The sequence below is a fragment of the Phyllostomus discolor genome, chromosome 6 (assembly GCF_004126475.2).
Source record: "Phyllostomus discolor isolate MPI-MPIP mPhyDis1 chromosome 6, mPhyDis1.pri.v3, whole genome shotgun sequence".
NCBI classification, from domain to species: Eukaryota; Metazoa; Chordata; class Mammalia; order Chiroptera; family Phyllostomidae; genus Phyllostomus; species Phyllostomus discolor.
Window position 1 is genome coordinate 41,176 of NC_040908.2, and position 23,010 is coordinate 64,185.

General features: G+C 43.2%; 1 protein-coding gene across 1 annotated transcript; it reads left to right on the forward strand.

The window, feature by feature from the left end:
• Positions 1-530: 530 nt before the first annotated feature.
• Positions 531-11,158, forward strand: LOC114499791 (histone-lysine N-methyltransferase PRDM9-like). Its single transcript, XM_036027617.1, has 8 exons — positions 531-575; positions 2,802-2,960; positions 3,572-3,673; positions 3,873-4,144; positions 4,541-4,608; positions 5,739-5,932; positions 8,197-8,865; positions 10,112-11,158. The coding sequence occupies exons 3-8, from the start codon at positions 3,649-3,651 to the stop codon at positions 10,144-10,146; spliced, it is 1,263 nt and encodes a 420-aa protein (XP_035883510.1). The 5' UTR covers positions 531-575; positions 2,802-2,960; positions 3,572-3,648; the 3' UTR covers positions 10,147-11,158.
• Positions 11,159-23,010: the final 11,852 nt, after the last annotated feature.

The window sequence follows — 23,010 nt, forward strand, 5'->3', positions numbered from 1 at the left end:
TCTTTAACGAGACTGGGATTCTGTTTCTGGGGTCGACAGACTGTGGGTGCTGACCAGAGTCTAATGACTAAGGAAGGGCGAGGGTGGCCAGTATGTGCCCAGGCGGGGAGGATACCAGAGAAAGGAGGCTGGGTGGTCCTGGTGCCCTCAGCCGGGACAAGGCCAGTGTGAATGAAGAAAACAGGACGGAGAAAGGGTTATGTTGAAGACATGGAGTTTCTGTGCAGTTACTTTTATTACATTTTTGTCAGGAGAGGCCAATTTATTCTTTAATAAATGTAATAGATGCTTTATGAACATAGGGTGAAGCATGGATGACACTTTGTCTATTTTTTTTCTCATTCTAATGCAATTAGTACATGGCCCCAATGGAACCATAGGCCTTAATGAACATCAGAAAACATTTTCCAGTCATCCTGGGATTGTTCTTGAACTACTCTCATTCAGACTTCTGTGTCCCTAATAAGAATTTCCACATTTTGGAAACATTACCCACCAAAACACTGATTTCTCATCATCTTTCAGTCAAACCTTCCTGGGTGGCCTTCAGAAGGGAACAGAGTAAACAACCGAAGGTGAGTATTTCCCAAATCCTGTTCACCACAAAATTTTCCTCATGGATAGAAATGCGGGTAAGAGAAGGGAAATTCAGAAAGTATCTTAGGAACTGCCACCTTCCTTTCCTGGTCTCTTCAATACATTGTGTGACATTATCATCCTTTTTTAAAGATTTTATCTATCGATTTTTTAGAAACAGAGAAATAGAGGGAAGAAAAAGGGAGAGAAACATGAATAGGTTGCCCCTCACAACCTAGGCATGTGCCCTGACTGAGAATGGAACTAGTGACCTTTCAGTCTGCAGGCTAGCACTCAATCCACTGACCAAAGCCAGCCAGGGCTCATCATCATCTTAATGGTTAACAACTACAGCAGCAATAGTAACCACCATTTGTTTTATTCTCATAATGTTTCAGACTTTAAGAATTCTATGTGAATAAACTCACATATTACAACCACCTGGTGAGGAAGGTACTGTAACTGTCGCCATTTACAATGAGGAAAGTGATCTTTCAGAGATAAAGAAATGTTTGACTATATGTCTAAGATCACAGTATCAGTGGTTGTGCATTCTAATCTATTGTTTCTTCTCTAAACCACTTACAAACTCATTAAAACTTTCATAGTTTTTCCCTGGCCAGCATGAATTGGTTGGGTGTCATCCTGCAAAGCAAAAGATCACCTGTTTGATTCCTGGTCAGAGCGCATGCCTGGGTTGTGGGCCAGGTTCCCAGTGGGGGTATTTGTGAAAAGTGACTGATCAATGTTTCTCTCTCACATCAATGTTCCACTCCCTCTTTCTCCCTCCCTTGCTGTCTCTCAAGAAAATAAACAAAATCTTTAAATTAAAAGATAAAACTTTCATAGTTTTCTAAAGTTTACATGATCTTATACATGTCATTACATCATTCATCTGACTGATGCTTTCAACCAAAGTTCTCTGCTATGCTGAAGTGAGACATGCACTATACCCTCTGGCTAAGGAAAGCGTACAATGTGTAGGTAGTTGGTACAGTGGAGGGCCCAAGTGAAGAAGAATGTAAAATCCCCAGGATCAGAGCCTCCCACTCTAATCAAAGAGGATCTCCCACCCCTGAGGAGCTTCAGGGTTCATGATTCAGGAACAACAAATAATAAAATGACTTAAGGACTTCATATAGGTTACACACTCCTCAACAGAAACTCATCTGTCTGGAACTCATTCCAAATGCCCTTTCTTCTGGGGAGAAGTAATAGCTTCTTTGTCTGAGCTCTAATGAGGCCACTCTCATCCTGTTTAGAATCATTTGTTCAGCCTGCCTACCTCTGTGTTGTGAGCTCTTTGAGAGCCTGGTCCATACCTAGGACTTCTCAGAGGTCACAGGCCCAGATCAGAGCCCCTGAGGGCCCCCAAATGTTTGCTGAAGGGATGATTTCAAAATTACAAAATAAACTAGAAGATGATTAATGAACGCTGAAGGTAATTTCTGTGAGACTGAAATATGGAGAGAGCTGATGAGTAAATTGATAGCAGAACATTCATGCTATATTACATAATTCACAGAATACTTTGTTGAACATTATTTAATTGCATGTTCACTATAACATTAAAAATTGACATGTAGCCCTGGATGGCATAGCTCAGTGGATTGAGCGCGGGCTGGGAACCAAAGTGTCCCAGGTTCGATTCCCAGCCAGGGTACATTCCTGGGTTGCAGGCCATAACCCCTGGCAACCGCACATTGTTGTCTCTCTCTCTCTCTCTCCCTCTCTCTCTCTCTCTCTCTCTCTCTCTCTCTCTGTCTCTCTCTCCTTCCCTCCCTAAAAATAAATAAATAAAATATTTTTAAAAATTGACATGTTATACATCAGGACACTAAAGACAAATAGCTACTAGTACAGCATTCTTCAAACAATTGGTGGGAACCAGTTAATCTAAGTACAAATATTCTTTCCAAGGTATTGCAAACTTTATCACCATTTTATTTATTGTCTAGATATGTTTCTGCCAACTATTTCTTTATTCTCTTCTTCATATCCCTCACCCTCAATATTATAGAGACAGTTGAAAGAAAAGAGCCATAAGACATGGGTTCTAATCTTTGATTCATTACCCACATTGGCCTTTTCCCCTCTAATATTTGTACTTCCTAGATATTGCATTTCCAAGGGTTGAAGTATTAAAGACATGCATGTAAAATATATAATAAGCCTTAAAAAATTAAATATATGTTATCTTTTAATATGTCACTCTTACATTGAAGGCAACATCCAGGGTTCCATTAAGCAATGAATATAGTTTGAAGGAATTGTCAGGGAGAGCAAATTTGATGACTGCAAGTGACTCAGAGCATGCCCACAGAAACCAGTGTCCCCTCCTTGAGAAGCATGTGACTTTGAAAAGCACACTAGACAAAAATTGGGTAAGAGAAAATAATTTGGAAACTTTCGTTCCTCTAAGTCCTATAGAGGGGCTGATAAGTATGACCTAGGTATGTGGGGAGGACTTTGGATGGGCCTGGATTTAAGCTGAGCTAAGCTGAGACGGAAGTTATCACTGGAGCTTTGGGTAAATCCTATAAGTTCTCTGAGTTCCTGAATGCTAATATGTAAAATGAAGATAAGGAAACATCACTCATATATTGTTTGAAAACATTAAATTGAATTTAAAACAGATAACACATACAAGTTGTCCAATAAATCCATTGTGATAATAGCAACCACACTTTATTGGTGTTGTGTGCCCAGGCCTTTCCTCAATGCCTAAAATGTAATGTACACTCCATAAATATTTTATGATTGATTAAAGATTGGCAAGTTAAACCTGGTAATGGGAAAATCTAGAAACTAAAATTGAATCAGTCATCTGTAGTTAGAGTCTTAGTCTTCTCAACCAATAGTTAATGGAATAAAATACCAGAGTATGCAAAAGGACAGGTAATCATTTGATGGGAGGAGATTGTGTTATCTGACAAAATGGGAACTAACACTCTAGACCCCACTAACCTCACTTAACTGCCTTTCTCCAACTCAGAACTCAGGAGAAAGGAGAATGACATGAAGATGTACAGGCCACAATAAAGAAAGGACTGTGTGTACCAAGAGGTCAGCATGCCCCAGGATGATGACTACTTTTGTAAGTGACCCTCACTAAGAAGCAAGTTATGGTACAATAATTTCATCTAGTCCTTTGGTCCCCAAATCATTCCTTTCCTCTAGTGACATAGAGTACAAGATTGAGTCTCAATAATGTGACTGTAGGACTCCCTCTGAAGTTCTTTGTGTCCAGGAACCTGTGCTATACCTTCCCTAACTCCTGCTGCTCTCACCTCCAGATTGTGAGAAGTGTCAGAATTTCTTCATCGACAGCTGTGCGGTGCATGGACCCCCTACATTTGTGAAGGACACTGCAGTGGACAAGGGACATCCCCACCACTCAGCCCTCACCCTGCCCCCTGGGTTGAGAATCGGGCCATCAGGCATCCCTGAGGCTGGGCTTGGAGTGTGGAATGAGGCAGCAGACTTGCCAGTGGGTCTGCACTTTGGCCCTTATGAAGGACACATCACAGAAGATGAAGAGGCAGCCAAGAGCAGATACTCCTGGCTGGTGAGAACTATTTACCTCTTCCACTGTCCTCTGGCTTCCCACATGCCTTCTGAGGCTTGGAGGGAACGCGCCTCTTATGCGCTAGTCATGGAGGGGATAATGTGGTTAGCTCTGTGTACTGACTGGACTTTACATGAACACAGAGCTCCTGTTTAAGGATCAGAAGGTAAGCAGGAGCAAAGTGGTGCAGACACAAAAGAGTCCACATCCTGAACTGGACAGGTAGACTCAGATGTGTAGATGATGACTAAGAAAAATATCATGTGGTGACAACTGGCAGTTGAATCCCCATGCACGCTGGAAGAGCTTTAATGACAGTAGAGTAAAATAATTCTTCTGACTACTACCTCCCCACAAAAGAAATAAAAGGTCTTTAACTTCTTTTCTGACACACAGATCGCCAAAGCGAGAAACTGCTACGAGTATGTGGATGGAAAGGACAGATCCTGGGCCAACTGGATGAGGTGAGGTCAACAGGTCTCTGGGTGCCAGAGGGGACACTCATCCCCCCAAGCCCATAAATCTTTCCCTCTCATGCCTTGCTCAGTGCTCTCCCTTCATCCTTTTTTCTTCTTTTACTCTATATAGTGTTCTTTCATTTCAGGGGACATTTAGGAAAAAAGTATAACATATGTCCTCAAAATATAAAACTCTACTAGAAACAACTTGGGCTCTGGAAAGGACCTTGAAGAGCCTAGATTCCCCAGGGACACTGGATTACACTTTAATTTATCAAATGAACATTAATTAAGCACTGACTATATTCCAGTTTAGGTGAAGGAATACATTACTTACACAGATCACACAACCCATGTCCTTATGAAGGACTTCTTGCAGACAGACACAAAAAACACAATTACTTTTAGAAACATTTAACTATCATTTCCACGAGGCGCACAGTGTCGAGATACCACTAACCAAGTGTGGCCTAAACCTGTGAGGGCAGCACACCATTCCAGCCTCACTTCTAATTAGATTTGGGCTCTGAAACCTGCAGAGGAATGGTCATGGGCCCCTTTCCTGAGAGGGGCTCTCTTTTATGAGGGATAACAATGTGAATCAACTACTATTGTTCTGCTTTATTTTACTAAGACAAAAGGACCTCCAATTTTCTATGGTAAGCTTGGGCCAGGCAAGTGAATGGTACCCTAAATAAAGTGTAGGGGGGTTGGACAAAGGCCTCTCAAGAGAAACCAGATGTGGGCTGAGTACTGGAAAATTAGTGAGCTGATTTAGAAGCAGAGCCCTAGATCAAGCACCAGGTTCTGTGGTGTGAGACAACTTGATTTAGAGCTTGGGGAAGCCAGTGATCACTGGATATTATGGCCAGTCAGGGTGGGGGTTAAGTCTAGAACTGGTTTTTGGAAACAGGTATTAGGCAGGATTAGCACTGCAAGCAGGACTTGGAGGTAGAAATTCACATGACATGCTGACAGGCTCAGACACTGAACAGAAGGTTCCCTGGGAGCATGAGGGGCAGTGGGCAACACCAGAGCCTGAGGGCGTTAAGAATCAGTGAGCAGCTGGACATGGATGTAACAGGTAGTGGGAACTCATCACTGGTTTTCTTTCCCTTCCTCTGCCTCAATCCCAGGTATGTGAACTGTGCCCGGGATGATGAAGAGCAGAACCTGGTGGCCTTTCAATACCACAGGCAGATTTTCTACCGAACCTGCCGGGTCATCAGGCCGGGCTGTGAGCTGCTGGTCTGGTTCGGGGATGAGTATGGCCAGGAGCTGGGCAGCAAGTGGGGCAGCAAGTGGAAGAGAGAGCTCTCGGCTGAGAGAGGTGGGCACCAGTGTTTGTCCTTAAAACGGGAAGAAAAGAGAGAATTCTCCATAGAAATATTCAGGATCCAACTCTACTTAAGAGTAGGATCCACACTAAAGTCATTACAGTTTCAAATCAAACGCTTCAGAAATTCACAATTCATTCATATGCCTTTGACTCTTAAGCAAAATTTTTATATTTTTTATTTTTAAAATATTTCATGAACAAAATACACAACTGAATATAGTGCTGGATGACTGAGAAGGAAATAATTTTCAAGCACTAACCAGTTTTCTCACTGAGGCAGTTTTTCTGACACTTTTATAGCTGTTTCTTCTAAATTTTCCTCCATACTTCTAAATAAAACATTTCTGTTTATATGCATTCATTACTTTTTAAAGATTTTGTCCTGGCTGGTGTGGCTCAGAGGATTGAGTGCTGGCCTGTAAACCAAAGGGTTGCCAGTTTGATTCCCAATTGGGTCTCATGCCTGGGTTTTGGGCCAGGTCCCCAGTATGGGGCATGTGAGAGGCAACCATATGTCTCTCCCCCTCCTTCTCTCCCTTCCCCCTTTTCTGAAAATATATAAATACATAAATCAAACATATTTAACCAAGATTTTATTTATCTTTACAGAGAGTGGGAAGGAGGGAGAAAGAAAAATCAATGTGCAAGGGAAACATTAATCGGTTATCTATGGCACGCCCCAACTGGCCCACAACCCTAGGCATGTTCCCTGACTGGGAATCGAACTTGTAACCTTTCAGTTTGTGAGACAACACCCAACCCACCGAGCCATACCATTGAGGCAGGGCACATTCACCATTTCAGTGAATTGTCAGGTGAGATACTATTCTGTGGGACAGAGGATCCTGGGACCTGGAAAAACAGATCAATATGAGGATGAGAATTACTGTTCTTGAGGAGTTGACCAATAAAGGAGGAAAACCCAGGCACACGTGCTTGTCTGTGCATAACACTACATGGCAGATACTGCTTTGGAGAAAACTAGTCCAGGAGAAGTGCCTAGGGATCAGTGTGAGGGGAGGTACAGTGTGGCACGTGGTCCGGGAAGGGCTCACTCAGGAGATAACATTTACAAAAATACCTGTGGGCAGAGAATCCCAGATAGAGGGAGCAGCTAGTGCAGGGAAGAAAAGAGCTGTGGTGTTGAATTGGCTGAGGGTCACTTAAGTCTCGTCTCAGCACAGAGGGTAAGAACGGAGATCACACATGCTTAGCACTGGAAATGCAGTGCTGATGACCTAAGTTGAGACACTGGGGACTTTCCTGAGTGGAAGTGTGCAGTCGTCAGCTGTAGAGGGGTGTGTTCTCTAGGGAATCCCCTTAGAGATTACTTCATCTCCAAGTGAGAGCACATGGTGGATTGTCCAGAGAGGAACAGGAATCAGCATGTAAGAAGTGTGGTTGGAGAAATATTTTGAAACAGGACTTCTTAGGATATTTGAAATGGACTAACACTGAATGAGATGAAGCATAAATATTTGGTGTGAGGCTTGAGAAAGGACTTTTAAGGTTTTATTTATTTACTTTTAGAGATGAAGAGGGAGAAAGACAGGGAAACATCAGTGCGTGGTTGCTTCTCACACACCCCCAACTGGGGACCTGACCCACAACCCAAGCATGTGATCTGACTGGGAATCTAACCTGTGAGTCCTTGCTTTGCAGGCTGGCACTGAATCCACTGAGCCACACAATCAAGGGCAGGAAAGACATATTATTTTATAGTACTGAAAACTTGAGAAGCAATTCCTAGATTTCCTCAGGATACCTGTACTTGAGAAAAGTCACTGAAATTCAGGGAGTGAAACTTTCTCTCATGCTACTTTAATGTCCCTAGTCTGGGCAGTATTAGAAAAGACCCTTGATAGGGGTTTTCTGGATGTTTTTTTTTTAAGATTTTATTTATTTGTTTTTAGAGAGGGAAAGGAGAGAGAGAGAGAGAAACATCAATGTGCGGTTGCTGGGGGTTATGGCCTGCAACCCAGGTATGTACCCTGACTGGGAAGCGAACCTGCGATACTTTGGTTCTCAGCCCACGCTCAATCCACTGAGCTATACCAGCCAGGGCCGGGTTTTCTGGATTTCTGAAGATGCACTGCATAAAAATAAAAAAAGGAAGATAGACTGCGAGTGGTCACTGGGAAACAGCTTGTGTTGTCACCACAGTAACACATGGGGCAGGTCTTACAAGGAGACAAGTTGTGTGGCCCAGGCATTCTGATCAACATATCCACCCTTACCAAACCTTTCTCTTTCAGGAGAACCAAAGCCAGAGATGCACCCATGTCCCTCCTGCTCTCTGGCCTTCTCCAGTCAGAAGTTCCTCAGCCAACATGTGAAAGTCAATCATCTCTCCCAGTTTCTCCCCGGAACATCTGCAAGAAAACACCTCCAAGCAGAGGAACTCTGTCCAGAGGATCACAATCGGCAGCAACAACATACTAGTACACCCAGCTGGAATGATAAAGCTGAAGGTCAAGAGGTCAAAGAAAGGTCAAAACCTTTGCTTAAAACAATCAGTCAGAGGAGAATCTTAAGACCCTTTTTCCAACCCTCCAGAGAACAAATGAGGAGCTGTAGTGAGCATGAGAGAATGATGGAGGAAGAGCCCCACAGAGGCCAGAAAGAGAGTCCAGAGGACACAGGCAAGGTATTGATGAAAGTAGGAATATCAAGAATTGTAGCAGTTGAGCACAGAAGGTGTTGGCAAGGCTTCAGTGATGGGTCACATCTCATTACACGCCAGGGGACATACTCAGGGGAGAAGCCCTATGTTTGCAGTGAGTGTGGGCGAGGCTTTACCTGGAAGTCAGTTCTCATCACACACCAGAGGACACACTCTGGGGAGAAGCCCTATGTTTGCAGGGAGTGTGGGCAGGGCTTTATCTGGAATTCAGGTCTCATCAGACACCAGAGGACACACTCTGGTGAGAAGCCCAATGTTTGCAGGGAGTGCGGGCGAGGCTTTACAGACAAGTCACATCTCATCACACACCAGAGGACACACTCTGGGGAGAAGCCCTACGTTTGCAGGGAGTGTGGGCGAGGCTTTACAGACAAGTCAAGTCTCATCACACACCAGGGAACACACTCTGGGGAGAAGCCGTATGTTTGCAGGGAGTGTGGGCGAGGCTTTATACGAAAGTCACGTCTCATCACACACCACAGGACACACTCTGGGGAGAAGCCCTATGTTTGCAGGGAGTGCGGGCGAGGCTTTGCACAGAAATCGGGTCTCATCAGACACCAGAGGACACATTCTGGGGAGAAACCCTATGTCTGCAAGGAGTGTGGGCGAGGCTTTACTGACAAGTCACATCTCATCAGACACCAGAGGACACACTCTGGGGAGAAGCCCTATGTCTGCAGGGAGTGTGGGCGAGGCTTTAGAGACAAATCAGGTCTCATTACACACCAGAGGACACATTCTGGGGAAAAGCCCTATGTTTGCAGGGAGTGTGGGCGAGGCTTTGCACAGAAGTTACGTCTCATCACACACCAGAGGACACACTCAGGGGAGAAGCCCTATGTTTGTGTGGAATGCGGGCGAGGTTTTACAGACAAGTCCGTTCTCATCACACACCAGAGGACACACTCTGGGGAGAAGCCCTATGTTTGCAGGGAGTGTGGGAGAGGCTTTACACAGAAGTCAGTTCTCATTACACACCAGAGGACACACTCAGGGGAGAAGCCCTATGTTTGCAGGGAGTGTGGGCGAGGCTTTACCTGGAAGTCAGTTCTCATCATACACCAGAGGACACACTCTGGTGAGAAGCCCTATGTTTGCAAGGAGTGTGGTCGAGGCTTTATAGACAAGTCAGGTCTCATCACACACCAGAGGACACACTCAGGGGAGAAGCCCTTTGTTTGCAGGGAGTGTGGGCGAGGCTTTATAGACAAGTCACGTCTCCTCAGACACCAGAGGACACACTCAGGGGAGAAGCCCTTTGTTTGCAGGGAGTGTGGGCGAGGGTTTACACAGCGGTCACATCTCATGAGACACGAGAGGACACACACAGGGGAGAAGCCCTATGTTTGCATGGAGTGTGGGCGATGCTTTACGGACCCATCACATCACCTCAGACACCAGAGGACACACTCTGGGGAGAAGCCCTATGTCTACAGGTAGTAGGGTGAGGCTTTATCTAAAAGTCAGATCTCATCAGATATCAGAGGAGAAGCCCTATGTCTACAGGGAGTGTGGGTGATGCTTGACACAGAAGTTCTCATCATACATCACAGGACACACTCAGGAAAGGAACTCTGTGCAGGCAGTGTGGGCAAGGCCTTACACAATAGTCACATCTCAGACACTCATTGTGGGGAGAAGCCCCATATTTGCAGGTGAAGTGAATCATTACCATTAAATCACATGTCAATAGCCCTAAGATGTCCATGGAACGTTAGTCTCCCCAAGATTGTAATTAGGACAGAAGTAAATGGTTAAACAAACCCTCTAGTTTCAGGACAAGAGATGACATTGACAAACAGTTCCATAAGTGTTATGGGAATGTCAGCACCAATCTCCTTCATGGGTTTTTGACATCTTATTCTGAACAGTTTTGTCTCCATACAAATATGAAGCCCACATCCCACATTCCCCCATCACTGAAAGCAGAGAGTTTGGGAAGAGCCACAAAGAACTCATCCTCTCAGCCACAGAAATTCAACCCCTACAAATGGGGAAGTCTTGAGACAGTCTACTTGGGTTACTTCCCAGAAAGAGGAATTTGAGACAGACTCACCAGGGAAGGGAATTCCCCAGACTCCTAGGAGGGGTCCTTCTCCTAATAGGCTCCCTACCGTCTTCTGTTGGCTTCCCTTGGCTCTTCTGGTTTCCTACAACCTCTGGAGCCTCAGAGGTGAATGGCAGCAAGGGATGTATGCTTGTGCATGGATGTGAGCCTGGCTCTGTCTGGGTACCTGGTCTTCCTCACTCTCCTTGCTGCCCCTTCAGGGTCAGCACTTCATGGTGCACAGCATACAGGTTCCACATCAGTACATAGTGGGTGTGATTCTGAGCTCTGTCTTCTCCAGCTGTGTGACCTAAGGCAAGATTCTCAACGTCTCTGCCTGTTTACTAGTCTGTACACTGGAAATGGGAACTCCAGCCTTTTTGACATTCAAAGTTGAGTCAGCACAGACAGAATCTGGCAAGAGGATCACTGAAATCACAAGCCCTGCTGAACAGTCAGTGCCCATGTCTTCTGGGTCTTTAGTGCTGGACAAAGGAAGAAAAGAGCAGGGTAGGGGTCTATAGTCAAATTCAGAATTTGTGCAGATGCCACTCCCACATAGACTCATTTGCCCTGAGGAGGCCAGAGGAGGGAGATTCGCTTCCGTCCAGGTCAGCACCCTCCCACTGATCTGCACACCCTCAGAGCCTCCTCAACAGAGGCAGGTCATACTGAGAGTGACCTGTGAAACAAGACCCTAGCCCACCCCTTGCTGAGAACTGACATTAGGAACAGTTCCTGCACTGGTGTGTTAGGAAAGATGGTAAGACAAGGCAGGGAGGACATGTCTCACCCACAAACTCAGCAGTTGTGAGCCTGGTTCAATCCTATTGCCTGATGTTCCAATATCACAAGAAATACCATGCTAACATGTTGAAATTCTAGGTATCATTTCCAGTATCTGGCAGAGATAGGCTTTCAAACTGTATTTGTCCCAAGGCCTAGAAGATGGGAGTGGGTCCACAGCACTCAAGACAAATTTGGCTAATAGCTTTCCTCTGGTCACTATCTGTTTTATGAGAGGGTCCCTAGTGCTTACAGAAAGAGCCCACTGGTAACTTTGGGTAACTGCCTCAAGTTTAACTCTTGTCACAGATGTATTTTACAAGATGACCAAATGGGGTCTGAAGCGAGGTAAGGATTCAGGCTAACAACTCCCACACATACCTACATTTGGTTAATCACATTCCCCATGGAAGCTGACACCACCTTGCCCACCAATCAGTATGTAACTTCTCCCCCATCCCAGCAACTACCAGTATATAAGTCCTCAGGGCAAAGGACCTGGTGCTCTTTCACTCCCATCTCAACAAGACCAGTCCTCTTCCATGAGAATGTATCGCTAATAAACAACCGGTCTCAGAATAGGGTCTCTGTCCTGTATCAATGTCCTTAATCTTAGCTCTGGAGCACCTCCAGAGTTTTCTGACTATCTCCTGCCTCAAACCCAGGCATGTGCTCTGACTGGAAATGGAACTGGTGACCTTTTGGTTTGCAGGTGGGTGCCCAGCCCACTGAGCCACACCAGTAGAGCCATTGCTTGAGTCTTCTTGCATGTGCCTTGACCAGGGATCAAATCTGCAAACGGTTTTTTTTTTAAAAAAAAAGCCCAAAAACCCTTGTAGAGAGATAAAAAACTTCACATGAGCCCTGGCTGGTGTGGATCAGACAACTGAGCACCAGCTTGCAAACCAAACATGACGGGTGGATTCCCAGTCAGGACACATGGCTGGGTTGCAGGCCAGATTCTCAGTTTGGGGTGTGTGAGAGGCAACCGATTGATGTATCTCTTATACACATAGACACATCGATGTTTCTCTCCCTCTCTTTTTCCGTCCCCTCCCCTCTCTCTAACAATAAGTAAATAGAATGTTAAAAAAAATAACATGAGCAGCAAAATTGGATTCAACATTTAGGGATGATCCACTCTACCCAACATTTCCTTCTGATCTGCACCAAGGTGTTTTCCCAACGTGAACACCAGGTGGCAGAAGAGAGGCGCACAGGGGACATTTTTTCACATTTTTTCAGTGATCATATTGTACTGTAAAGCAAGTTCCAACAAACTTCAAAGGATTGAAATTATAGAAAGTAACGTTTCTTGCTCTCATTGCAGCCAATCTAGAATTCAGTAACAAAAGGTAACTGGAAATTCCTTATATCTGGAAGTTATGAAACACACTTCTAATTAACCCCCAAATAAATCACTATTGCAGTCGGAAAAGAATTTGAACTGAAAAGCACTACATACCACAAGCTACAGGGAAATGGGCGGTCTTCAGTTCACACAGCAGGAAAGGACAGAAGCTGGCAGGCACTCCAAGGGCTCTGAACCCACACAAAGAACCCCGTGTAGTGAGTCCAATCCAGAGAAACTAGCAGAAAGGAAATGTGCACGTACTCATGTCTGGGAGGGATACGCTTAAAGTGGTAGCAGTTAATGTTCCTTGGGGTAGGATTTTAATTAACTTAATTTTTCTGTATAGTTTCAGTAACCTGCAACAAAAAAAGCCATTTCTATTTTAGGGAAAAAGTACCACAGAAAAATGTGGAATAGTTTTATAGAATATTTGTAATGATTGAATTATAATAATCTAGACTGCTGTGAGGACACCAGAAGCCTTTTCTTTACTCATCCAGTTGGGTCTCTTGACAGTCCGCAGGGAAAAAATTCTGTTTAGCCCAAAATGGCTTCTTTTGTTATTTGCACTTCTTCGTGTGCATTGCAGCAGTTCTGATGGAGGAGCTTCTAACCTTTTGGTCTCTAATAGTGATGTGAGCCTGGGTCTGCCATTTACAAGCTACATTCTTTTGGACATGGAAGAACCCTCCCAGGGTCTTTGCTTTGTCACATGTAACATTTCTCATTTTTGTAGCTTACAACATTACCCCTGAAACTTCAGACTCGGCTTTGCCTCTTGAGAGCTTGTGAGGCTGCACCTAGCAATGCTCAGTGAACTGGGACCAGAAGTCATGCGCTCCCAAAGCTGGTCTGTGCTCTACATAATGTGCTCACAAGAAGTGGTCCCACAGGAATGGCTCAATTACATAGAGACCTCACACTCCTACTGCACAGAGTCTGAGCACCCTTTGCAGCTCCTCCAAGACCAGCTGCAGCTGCTCCCTGCTCCCACTCACTTCAAACACTCCCTCCCACAACCCTGCATACACGCAGCACTCACCTAATTTTCCATGGGCTGGCCTTACCCTGGACATTTCACTTCAACCTGACAGTTGGTTTGACACTAAGGGCAGAGTAAGTGTGGGCCTACAGACAGGATCCCTAACTCTAAACCTAACCCTGACCCTGACCCTAACCTACCATTTACACAACACTTTCTTTGGATGAAGGCCGCCCTTTTGAGTGGCAGATGATGATTACATTCTTTTGCCCCATGATCTCTCCAGCTTCACGTTATTGTAAAGTGTCAACTGTTCATCCACCCTCACAATTTGTCTTGGAAACAGAAACAGACTTTCCTTATGTTTCTGAAGAAAATTCCACATGGAAATGCTGTCAAGAATGGTGGTTGCTTTTTTGTCACACTTCACTAGTGTGGAACACAAACACCAAAATAATTATCATAACTATCCTGGTGCAAATTATTTCCGACAATTGATTTGGGTACTTTGAGTATGTGTCCTCTCTCCCGTGTGGCCTCACATGGTCTATCCTCAGTGAACATCTGGACTTGATGGCTCTGCACTGCACCTGGTCTGTTCACCCCTGGGGCATCTTCATCTGAGAAACCTCCCGCACAAAACGCTGCAAACCACTCCCGACATGTTCGATCTGTTACAACACCTTCTCATACATGCCACAAATCTTTTCTTCTGTTTACTGACATTCTCATCCTTCTTGAGATACCAAATCCTTCCCTGGCTGGTATAGCTCAGTGGATTGAGCATGGGCTGGAAACCAAAGCATCACAGGTTTGATTCCCAGTCAGGTACATGCCTGAGTTGCAGGCCATGACCCCCAGCAACCGCACATTGATGTTTCTCTCTCTCTCTATCTCCCTTCTCTCTCTAAAAATAAATCAATAAAATCTTTAAAGAAAAAAAAAGAAGTACCAAAGCCTAATGTACTGAAAATATTACTTATGTTCATCCACCTTCAATATCAAAATGGCCACACAAACACTCAACAATTTTCATGAGTTTTTCTTAATTCATGCTGATATGACATTTGTCATGGTACAGTATAACAAAATGGTTTTGAATGAAGTTAAAGACAAGTACGTGAACCAGAGCCACGTGACGGGGGTGGGGAGATGGGGATGAAGGAAGGAATGGTGGGGACCAAACTAACTTTTTGGCCAACCGGGTATAAAACAGGCTTCACCCAGCATCACAGCACTGAGATTATGTAGAGTGTGTGTTTTGTTCTCATAGCACTTAAGCTGGAATTCACTGAAAGTGGGTTACTTGAAAGTTCTGTCATTTGGTACTTATGAAACAGACTAATAAATAACCCCCAAAATGAACCACTATTTGAGTTACAAAATAATTTGAGCTGAATGATTCTAAAAACATTACACATCAAAACTTCAGAAAGATTTCTTCACCCTGGACTGCTGGCCAAGATGGAGGCATAGGCAGACATACTGTGTATCCTCACACAACCAAAAGAAGGACAACAACAATTTAAAATAAACAACTAGAACTGACAGAAAATTGAATTGTATGGAAGTCCAATAACCAAGGAGTTAAAGAAGTCACATTCATCCAGACCAGTAAGAGGGGTGAAGATGGGCAGCTGGACAGAGAGGACTCCTGGCAAGGCAGCGGCTGGCAGACCCAGGGAGGTGGAAGATTATGAAATGGGGTGCACAAGGCTGAAGTTAGCCAGCAAGGCAGCGGATTGTGGACCCGGCAGTCCCACATCCGAGCGCATATAAACCAGGAGAAACACCTGGGGAAAGAGACAGACCAGGCAACCCAGGGCTCCTGCATGGGGAAATAAAGCCTCAAACCTCTGATTAAAAACGCCTGTGGGGGTTGAGGCTGCACAGGAGAGTTCATTGGAGAAGCCCAGAGGGTCCTAGAATGTACACAAGCCCACCTACATGGGAATTAGCACCAGAGAGGGCCCAATTTGCTTGTGGGAAATGGGGGAAGTGACTGAAATCCGGCAGAGAGTGGAGCAAGGGCCATTGTACCATCTCGGACTCCTCCCCCCCACACAGGGTCACATCGCAGGAATGTGGGTTGCCCTGCCTGGGGAAATACCTAAGGCTCTACCCCTTACTATGTAACAGGCTCATCAAGACAAAAAAAATTGCCCAAACAAAAGAACAGATCAAAGCATCAGAAAAAATACAACTAAGCCTCAAAGAGATAGACAATTGATCAGATGCACAGCTCAAAACACTGGTTATCAAGATGCTCATAGAATTGGTTGAATTTGGTTGCAAATTACATGAATAAATGAAGGCTGCACTAAGTGAAACAAAGGAAAATGTACAGGAAACCAATAGTGATAGGAAGAAAACTGGGACTCAAATCAACAGTGTGGATCAGAAGGAAGAAAGAAACATTCAACCACAAAAGAATGAAGAAACAAGAATTCAAAAAAAAAAAATGAGGAGAGGCTTAGGAACCTCCAGGACATCTTTAAATGTTCCAACATCTGAATTATAGGGGTACCAAAAGGAGAAAAGAAAGAGCAACAAGTGGAAAAGTTATTTGAACAAATAATGAAGGAGAACTTCCTCAATCTGGCAAAGGAGATAGACTTCCAGGAAGTCCAGGAAGCTCAGGGAGTCCCAAAGAAGTTGAACCCAGGGAGGAACACACCAGGGGACACCATAATTACATTACCCAAGATTAAAATGAAGGAGAGAATCCTAGAAGCAGCAAGAGAAAAGGAGATAGTTACCTACAAAGGAGTTCCCATCAGACTATCAGCTGATTTCTCAAAAGAGATCTTACAGGCAAGAAGGGGCTGGAAAGAAGTATTCCAAGTCATGAAAAGCAAGGACGTACATCCAAGATTGCTCTGTCCAGCAAAGCTTTCCTTTAGAATATAAGAGCAGATAAAGTGCTTCTCAGATAGGGTCAAGTTAAAGGAGTTCATTATTACCAAGCCCTTATTATATGAAATGTTAAAGGGACCTATCTAAGAAAAAGAAAATAAAAAAAACATGTTCAGTAAAATGACAGCAAACTCACAATTATTAACAACCACACCTAAAACAAAAAGAGAAAAAAACTAAGCAAACAACTAGAACAGGAACAGAACCACAGAAATGAAGATCACATGGAGGGTTACCAACAGGGGAGTGGGAGGAGGAGAACAGGGGAAAAGGTACAGAGAATAAGTAGCATAGATGGTAGGTAGAAAATAGACAGGGGGAGGGTAAGAATAGTATGGGAAATGAAGAAGCTAAAGAACTTAGATCAGTGGTTTTCACCCTGGCAGGTGTACCTCAATGGATTGAGCACAGGCTGGGAACCAAAGAGTTGCCAGTTGATTTCCAGTCAGGGCACATGCTGGGGTGCAGGCCAGGTCCCCAGTGGGGTCCACATGAAAGGCAACCACACAATGATGTTTCTTTCCCTCTCTTTCTCTCTCCCTTTCCCTCTTTCTAAAAATAAATAAATAATTTTTTAAAAAAAAAAATCAGTGGTTTTCAACCTAAGGTTGATGTTGCCCTCAGGGGGTCATTTGGCACATTGTATGAAGACCTTTCAGGTTGTCCTTAGGGAGGGTTAAGGTAGAAGTTACTGTCACGCATTGAATAGAGATAATGATTGCTAATAAGCACCTCCAATGTGGAGACAAATCCCCCAATCCCATTGCAATGAGAAACCATACTCTATATGAAGCAGGATGAAGAGTCAATTAGAATACAAACAGCATGTGAATTTGCACCCTAGATCTGAAATCACGCCTCTCTCTGGGCAGGCAGTCTGGAGGCTGAGAGATGAACAACAACAAAAAATAAATAAAAGTGCTGGCCATCTCGGAAAGATGGGAGGAATGGCCTTGGCTAAGAAGACACCTGTGAAAGCTCAGAAGCCAAGGAAGATGTGACACCTTAAGAGGCTGAACCACACTGTGATAAACCACAGCACTGAGGGTCACTGTCTTCTTGCATTGCCCGTAAATCACCCTTCAATAACTGCTTATTAAAATCACTTATAATCTATAATGTTACTCTTCTACATTCCAAAATTCACCATCAAACATTCTCTTTGAAAATGTAGACCTTTGCCATACTGTGAGTTCCTCAGATAACATACAAGGAGCACAATGTTACTTACAAAATACTTCTGATTTCTAAAACACCACTGCTCCAGGTCCTGAACTCATTTACAATGCTAAGAATCATGTTGCTATTTTCTTTAATTATTAATGAACTTATAACTAACACATTTTTAACTCTTCTTGTCTTCATGTTTTATTCTAAGCTTTAACTAATTTTTCATGCTTTATACAGCTAAATTAACTTAATTTTATTATTGCGTGATATCTTATTTACCTTGACAACTCATGAATATCAACTGAAAGTTATTATAAATAATACAACTTAGTAAATTGTGTGGTAAATAACATGCAGAAATAAATGTCTTTTATATACACAAAGAGTAATTTTAAAATATATTCAAAGAAAAGAACCAATGATGCACTCCCAAATCCAATGTCCTGTCTAGATGATGTGCTCATAAAAAGTGATCCCATCTTGGCTTGCATAGCTCAGTGGATTGAGCTTGGGCTGAGAACCAAAGCATCGCAGGTTCGATTCCCAGCCAGGGTACATGCCTGGGTGGCAGGCCATGGTCCCTAGCAACCGCACATTGATGTTTCTCTCTCTCTCTTTCTCCATCCCTTCCCTCTCTAAAAATAAGTAAGTAAATCTTAAAAAAAAAAACAAAAACGTGATCCCAAGGAACTGGTGGTCACTGACATTGGGACTTGAGACTTGTACCTCAAAACAGTCTTGAAAAAAAGCCAACAGTCACTGATATTCCACTATAATGAACCACTTTTCCTGCTGACCTGAACTAAGATGTTATTCCCCAAAATTCCGATGAGATGGCAGCAGAGATGTATACTTGGGATACGTATTAGTGACTTGGCCAAACTGTTCATTTGATTTTTACTTATAAAATGACAGTGATTTTATTTTTTTAACCTATTGGGTTAAAATTTATTTTAAATATATTCTACTTTCTTCATTGTTTAAGGAAGCTGCAATAAACAAAGCAAATAACAAATGATTTTCAAGCACACTGGGAACTTCTAAAAACCTGACTCTATTATGCTATACAGCAAGTTCCAACAAATGGCACGTAAGACACATTTATGGCCTCCTTTTCCCTAATCTGGAAACCAGTCAGAAGGAAACTGGACAGTCCATACCTTGAGATATTTTAAAAACACACTTCTAAATACCATGCCATCAACAGCCATTGACATTCAACCAGAATCAACCACTTTTCTTGTTGACCAGCACTAAGGTGTTATTCCCAAAATGAACAACAGATAGCAGCAGAGAACCACACTTGGAACTTTTTTTTGTTTTCTTTCTTTCTTTCTTTCTTTTTTTTTTACATTGACCATATTGTATTGTGGAGCAAGTTTCAAAAAAACATATCAAAGGATTGAAATTATATAAAGTATGTTTCTTGCTTTCATTGCAGCTAATCTAGCAATCAGTAATAAAAGATAATTAGAAGGTCCTTATATTTAAAAATTATAAAATACACTTCTAAAAAAACCTCAAATTAAATAACAATTGCAGTTAAAAATAATTTGAACTGCATAATACCAAAATTGTACATTAAAAAAACTCTGAAAAAATGTGTTGATAAATCCACACATTAGGGAGAAAGCCTGAAAATTCACAAATTTTGCATCATATTACAAATCTGGAATAATAAATTAAATCCAGAAGAAGTGGAAGAATGGAAATATGCAAGTAGTGATGTCTGGAAGGGTATATACCCATTCTTTATTGAATTTTTTATTGTTAGTCTGTTACAGTTTTCCAATTTTTCCCCTTTGCCCTTGTCTGCCCATCCCACCCCACACACCCCCACCTTGTTTAGAAGCATATATACTTAATATAATAGCAGTTATTACCTGTTTGGGTAGGATTTTCAATTATTTTTAATTTTTCTATATAATTTAAGTAAGCGGCAACAACCACAACAAAAAGGCCATGTCAGTTTGGACTTAAAAAGTACTAGAGGAAAGCATGGCATAATTTAAAAATAATAATAATCTAGTCTGTTGTTGTGACAACACCAGAGCCTGATCTAGTCGTTCAGAGGGGCTCCTTTTCCAATTTTCACTTATTCATGTGCAAATGCAGCCCAGCAAAGCGGAAATGAAAGGTCTAGACCAGAAGTCATGTAGATGAGCAGAAAAGGCCTGGGCAGCACAACCAGAGAGGGAGTTAGCCCCAGGGCTGCATCACTTCAGGGTCTCCTCACAGCCCTGATGCCAAGTAACTAAAAGCAGCACTACTGAGTTGATACATGGTGTGCTGCTTCATAATTCACCTGTGACAATACTGAGCTTCTTCACAACCCTTCTGCACTCATGGCCATTCTGTATTAAAATTCAGGTATTTGCACTAAAGTTTCCTTCTTCACCACACCCCAACTCTGGGATTCCTCTTGGCATTGACTTGGAGCTAATGACTATAAATTTATAGGCATGCACATTGACATCATATACAAACCCAGAGACCCCAAAGCCACACCCAAAGAGATCCCAGACCCCAGGCCAAATAGATTCAAACCCAGGCCACAGACCTTGGAGACGGGACCCAAATCTGTAACCAAGACTCCACAACCAGACTCCAGAGTTGGAGCTGGGCAAGGAACCCTAGTTGCCAGATGCCAGACACAAAAGCTGAACCACACTAGTCAGGGCTGAAAATATTCTTAATAATATTTCCATAAATGACCTTGGATCCAACACTTAAATATAAAATTCATCGTTTTGATAATAAATGGTTTTCATCTCTCAAACAAACAGTAACTGTGTGACACAGTATATTTTGCACTATGGAAATGTTCCTGCTGGAATAGAGTTTTGGATGCAAATTGGACACTTTGGGTGGCCAAGGTGCTGTTCGGATAAGGAAGGCAGCATGCACCCCTGGATTTAATGAGGGTGTGCAGAATTTTTGTTGAGTTATTTGTAAATGCATACACATACAATCAACTACTTCTCATCCATTCTTTTATCTACAAAAATATTTATAGATAGGTTTATTTTAAGTAAAGGAGAAAACAAATGACACAACATTCCAAATGACACAAAGGAAAACCAAGTTTTCCCTTGCATCTTGCCCAGACCCTGATGCCTGTGACTAGTGCCTGTGTCTCCCTCAGCACATGTCTTCTGCCTGGGTTTCTTTTTTTTAACACAGTTTGTTTTGCAGGATACTTTTCTAACATGACATTACTTAGAAACTATTCTCTGTTAAAATCCATTAGAACTACCTTACTACATTCTGTTTCTTGAATGAAATATCATATGTTCTCATCCACTTTTAATGTTCTATAATATTTCACAGTGTGAGCAAACCATAACTTAACAAATTCTCTTCTACTGAAAACTTTAAAGTTATATCTGTTATTATATAAGTGTTGGATGAAATACATTAAACATACTTCATTTCATACACAGGGAAACATAACTAGGGGGGAATTTTTAATTTTTTTCTTTTCATTTCATTTATTAATTTGGAAGAGAGAGAGAGAGTTAGTTGTTCTGCTTATGTATTCATTCATTGGTTGCTTCTTGTATGTGCCCTGACTGGAGAACGAACTGACCACCTTGGCATATAGGCAGGACACTCTAACCAACTGAGCTACCAACTCAGGGCTACTGGGGGAAATTTTTTAAAAGTGGAATTTCTGGGTCAGAGGGTATGAGGATGTTATTTCTGGATGACTATTCTTAAACTGATCACTGGGAAGTCTGCACCAGTGAAAGACCCTTCCCCTAGTCTTTCAGAGCAAGGACACTGCACCTACTTGCTTGTCAGCCTCACAGATTTCAGGAGTCCTCTGGATCCCAACATTGGTGACCAAATTATGTTGACCTTAAAAATACATGAGTCAGTTATTTTACCAGCAGATAAGGGGTTTATTCACAAGCAGTAAAAAAGTGCAATTTAGGACAAGCAAGCTGTAGCAAAAAACCATAGGCCAGCTCCATAAGAAAAAGAGAGGGATGTTATTTTACAGGGAGAAAGGAGGAAGTTGGGAGGGGTCATTTCAAACGAATGTGCGCTGGAGGGAAGTGTCAGTTCAGGGTGACCATGGTTTCTCTCTGGCTGAGGTGCTGGGGAGTCGGTTTCTCCTGGGAGCACATGGTACTATCTATATGTTGGGGCCTGTGACAGACAATGTTTCCTGTAATTGACCCTGGGTGATGCCATGTGACAGCTCCCCCACTGACCCCCAACTCCACTTTAGTGAAGTTTCCCTTTATGCAGTTTCACAGTAATAATTACAGTTAGTTGGCTCATTTCAAATCCATGGAAATCAAGTTATATTTACATGCTCAAAACGAGGTAAGGACCAGAAACACTCTTCCCACTGTATTCCATGAAAGCCTGTAGCAGCTAAACTGACCCTTCTCTGTGGACCTCTGCCCTCAGATTTGATGTTATTTTTATGTAAAATACTTGCAGGTTTGTCCAGCATTTCTAAATTTATTTAGTTTTGTTTGGTTTTATCCTGTCTTCCTATTCCTGAAATGTTTTTACACCTGAGTTACTTAAACACACCTATTAATCATAACACCACTTCTCTGAAACATCAAATTCTCCCAGTGTGTTTTCCAGTATACTTATTATTCTATTTGTTGTGTTTAAACACTTGAGCCCTCTGGAACTTATTTTGTGTCTATGAATTGCATGGTCAGGATTTACTGACTTAAGTTTCCACGGAATGCAATGCAGTCTTGACCGGGTCCTCACTGCTTATGCAGCGTTTGCTGAAAGTGGGTTTAATAAGGAAGGGCACAGACGAGTCTAGACGAAAGTCGGGGATCCTGACCACAGTCTGATGGAACAAAGACACTTTGTCAGGAGGCAGGAGGGCCACATCCACCCCAGGGCCCGACCCGGCTTGCGGTTTCCAGGTCCTGCGGGGGCGGGTCCCTCATCATCCGCAGGAAAAGGGGACACGGAAACCGCCCACCCGTCCTCGCTGCAGACTGACAGGCGCTCAGGAGACCCAGAGTAGCCAATCGCGGCAGGGTGGGGCGGGTCTTCCGCCGGCTAGTCTCCAACCCAGGGGGCTCTGCCCCTCTGTCCCGCCCTTTCAGCTTCTTCTGACCGCCCATTGGCGAGCAGGGCCCTG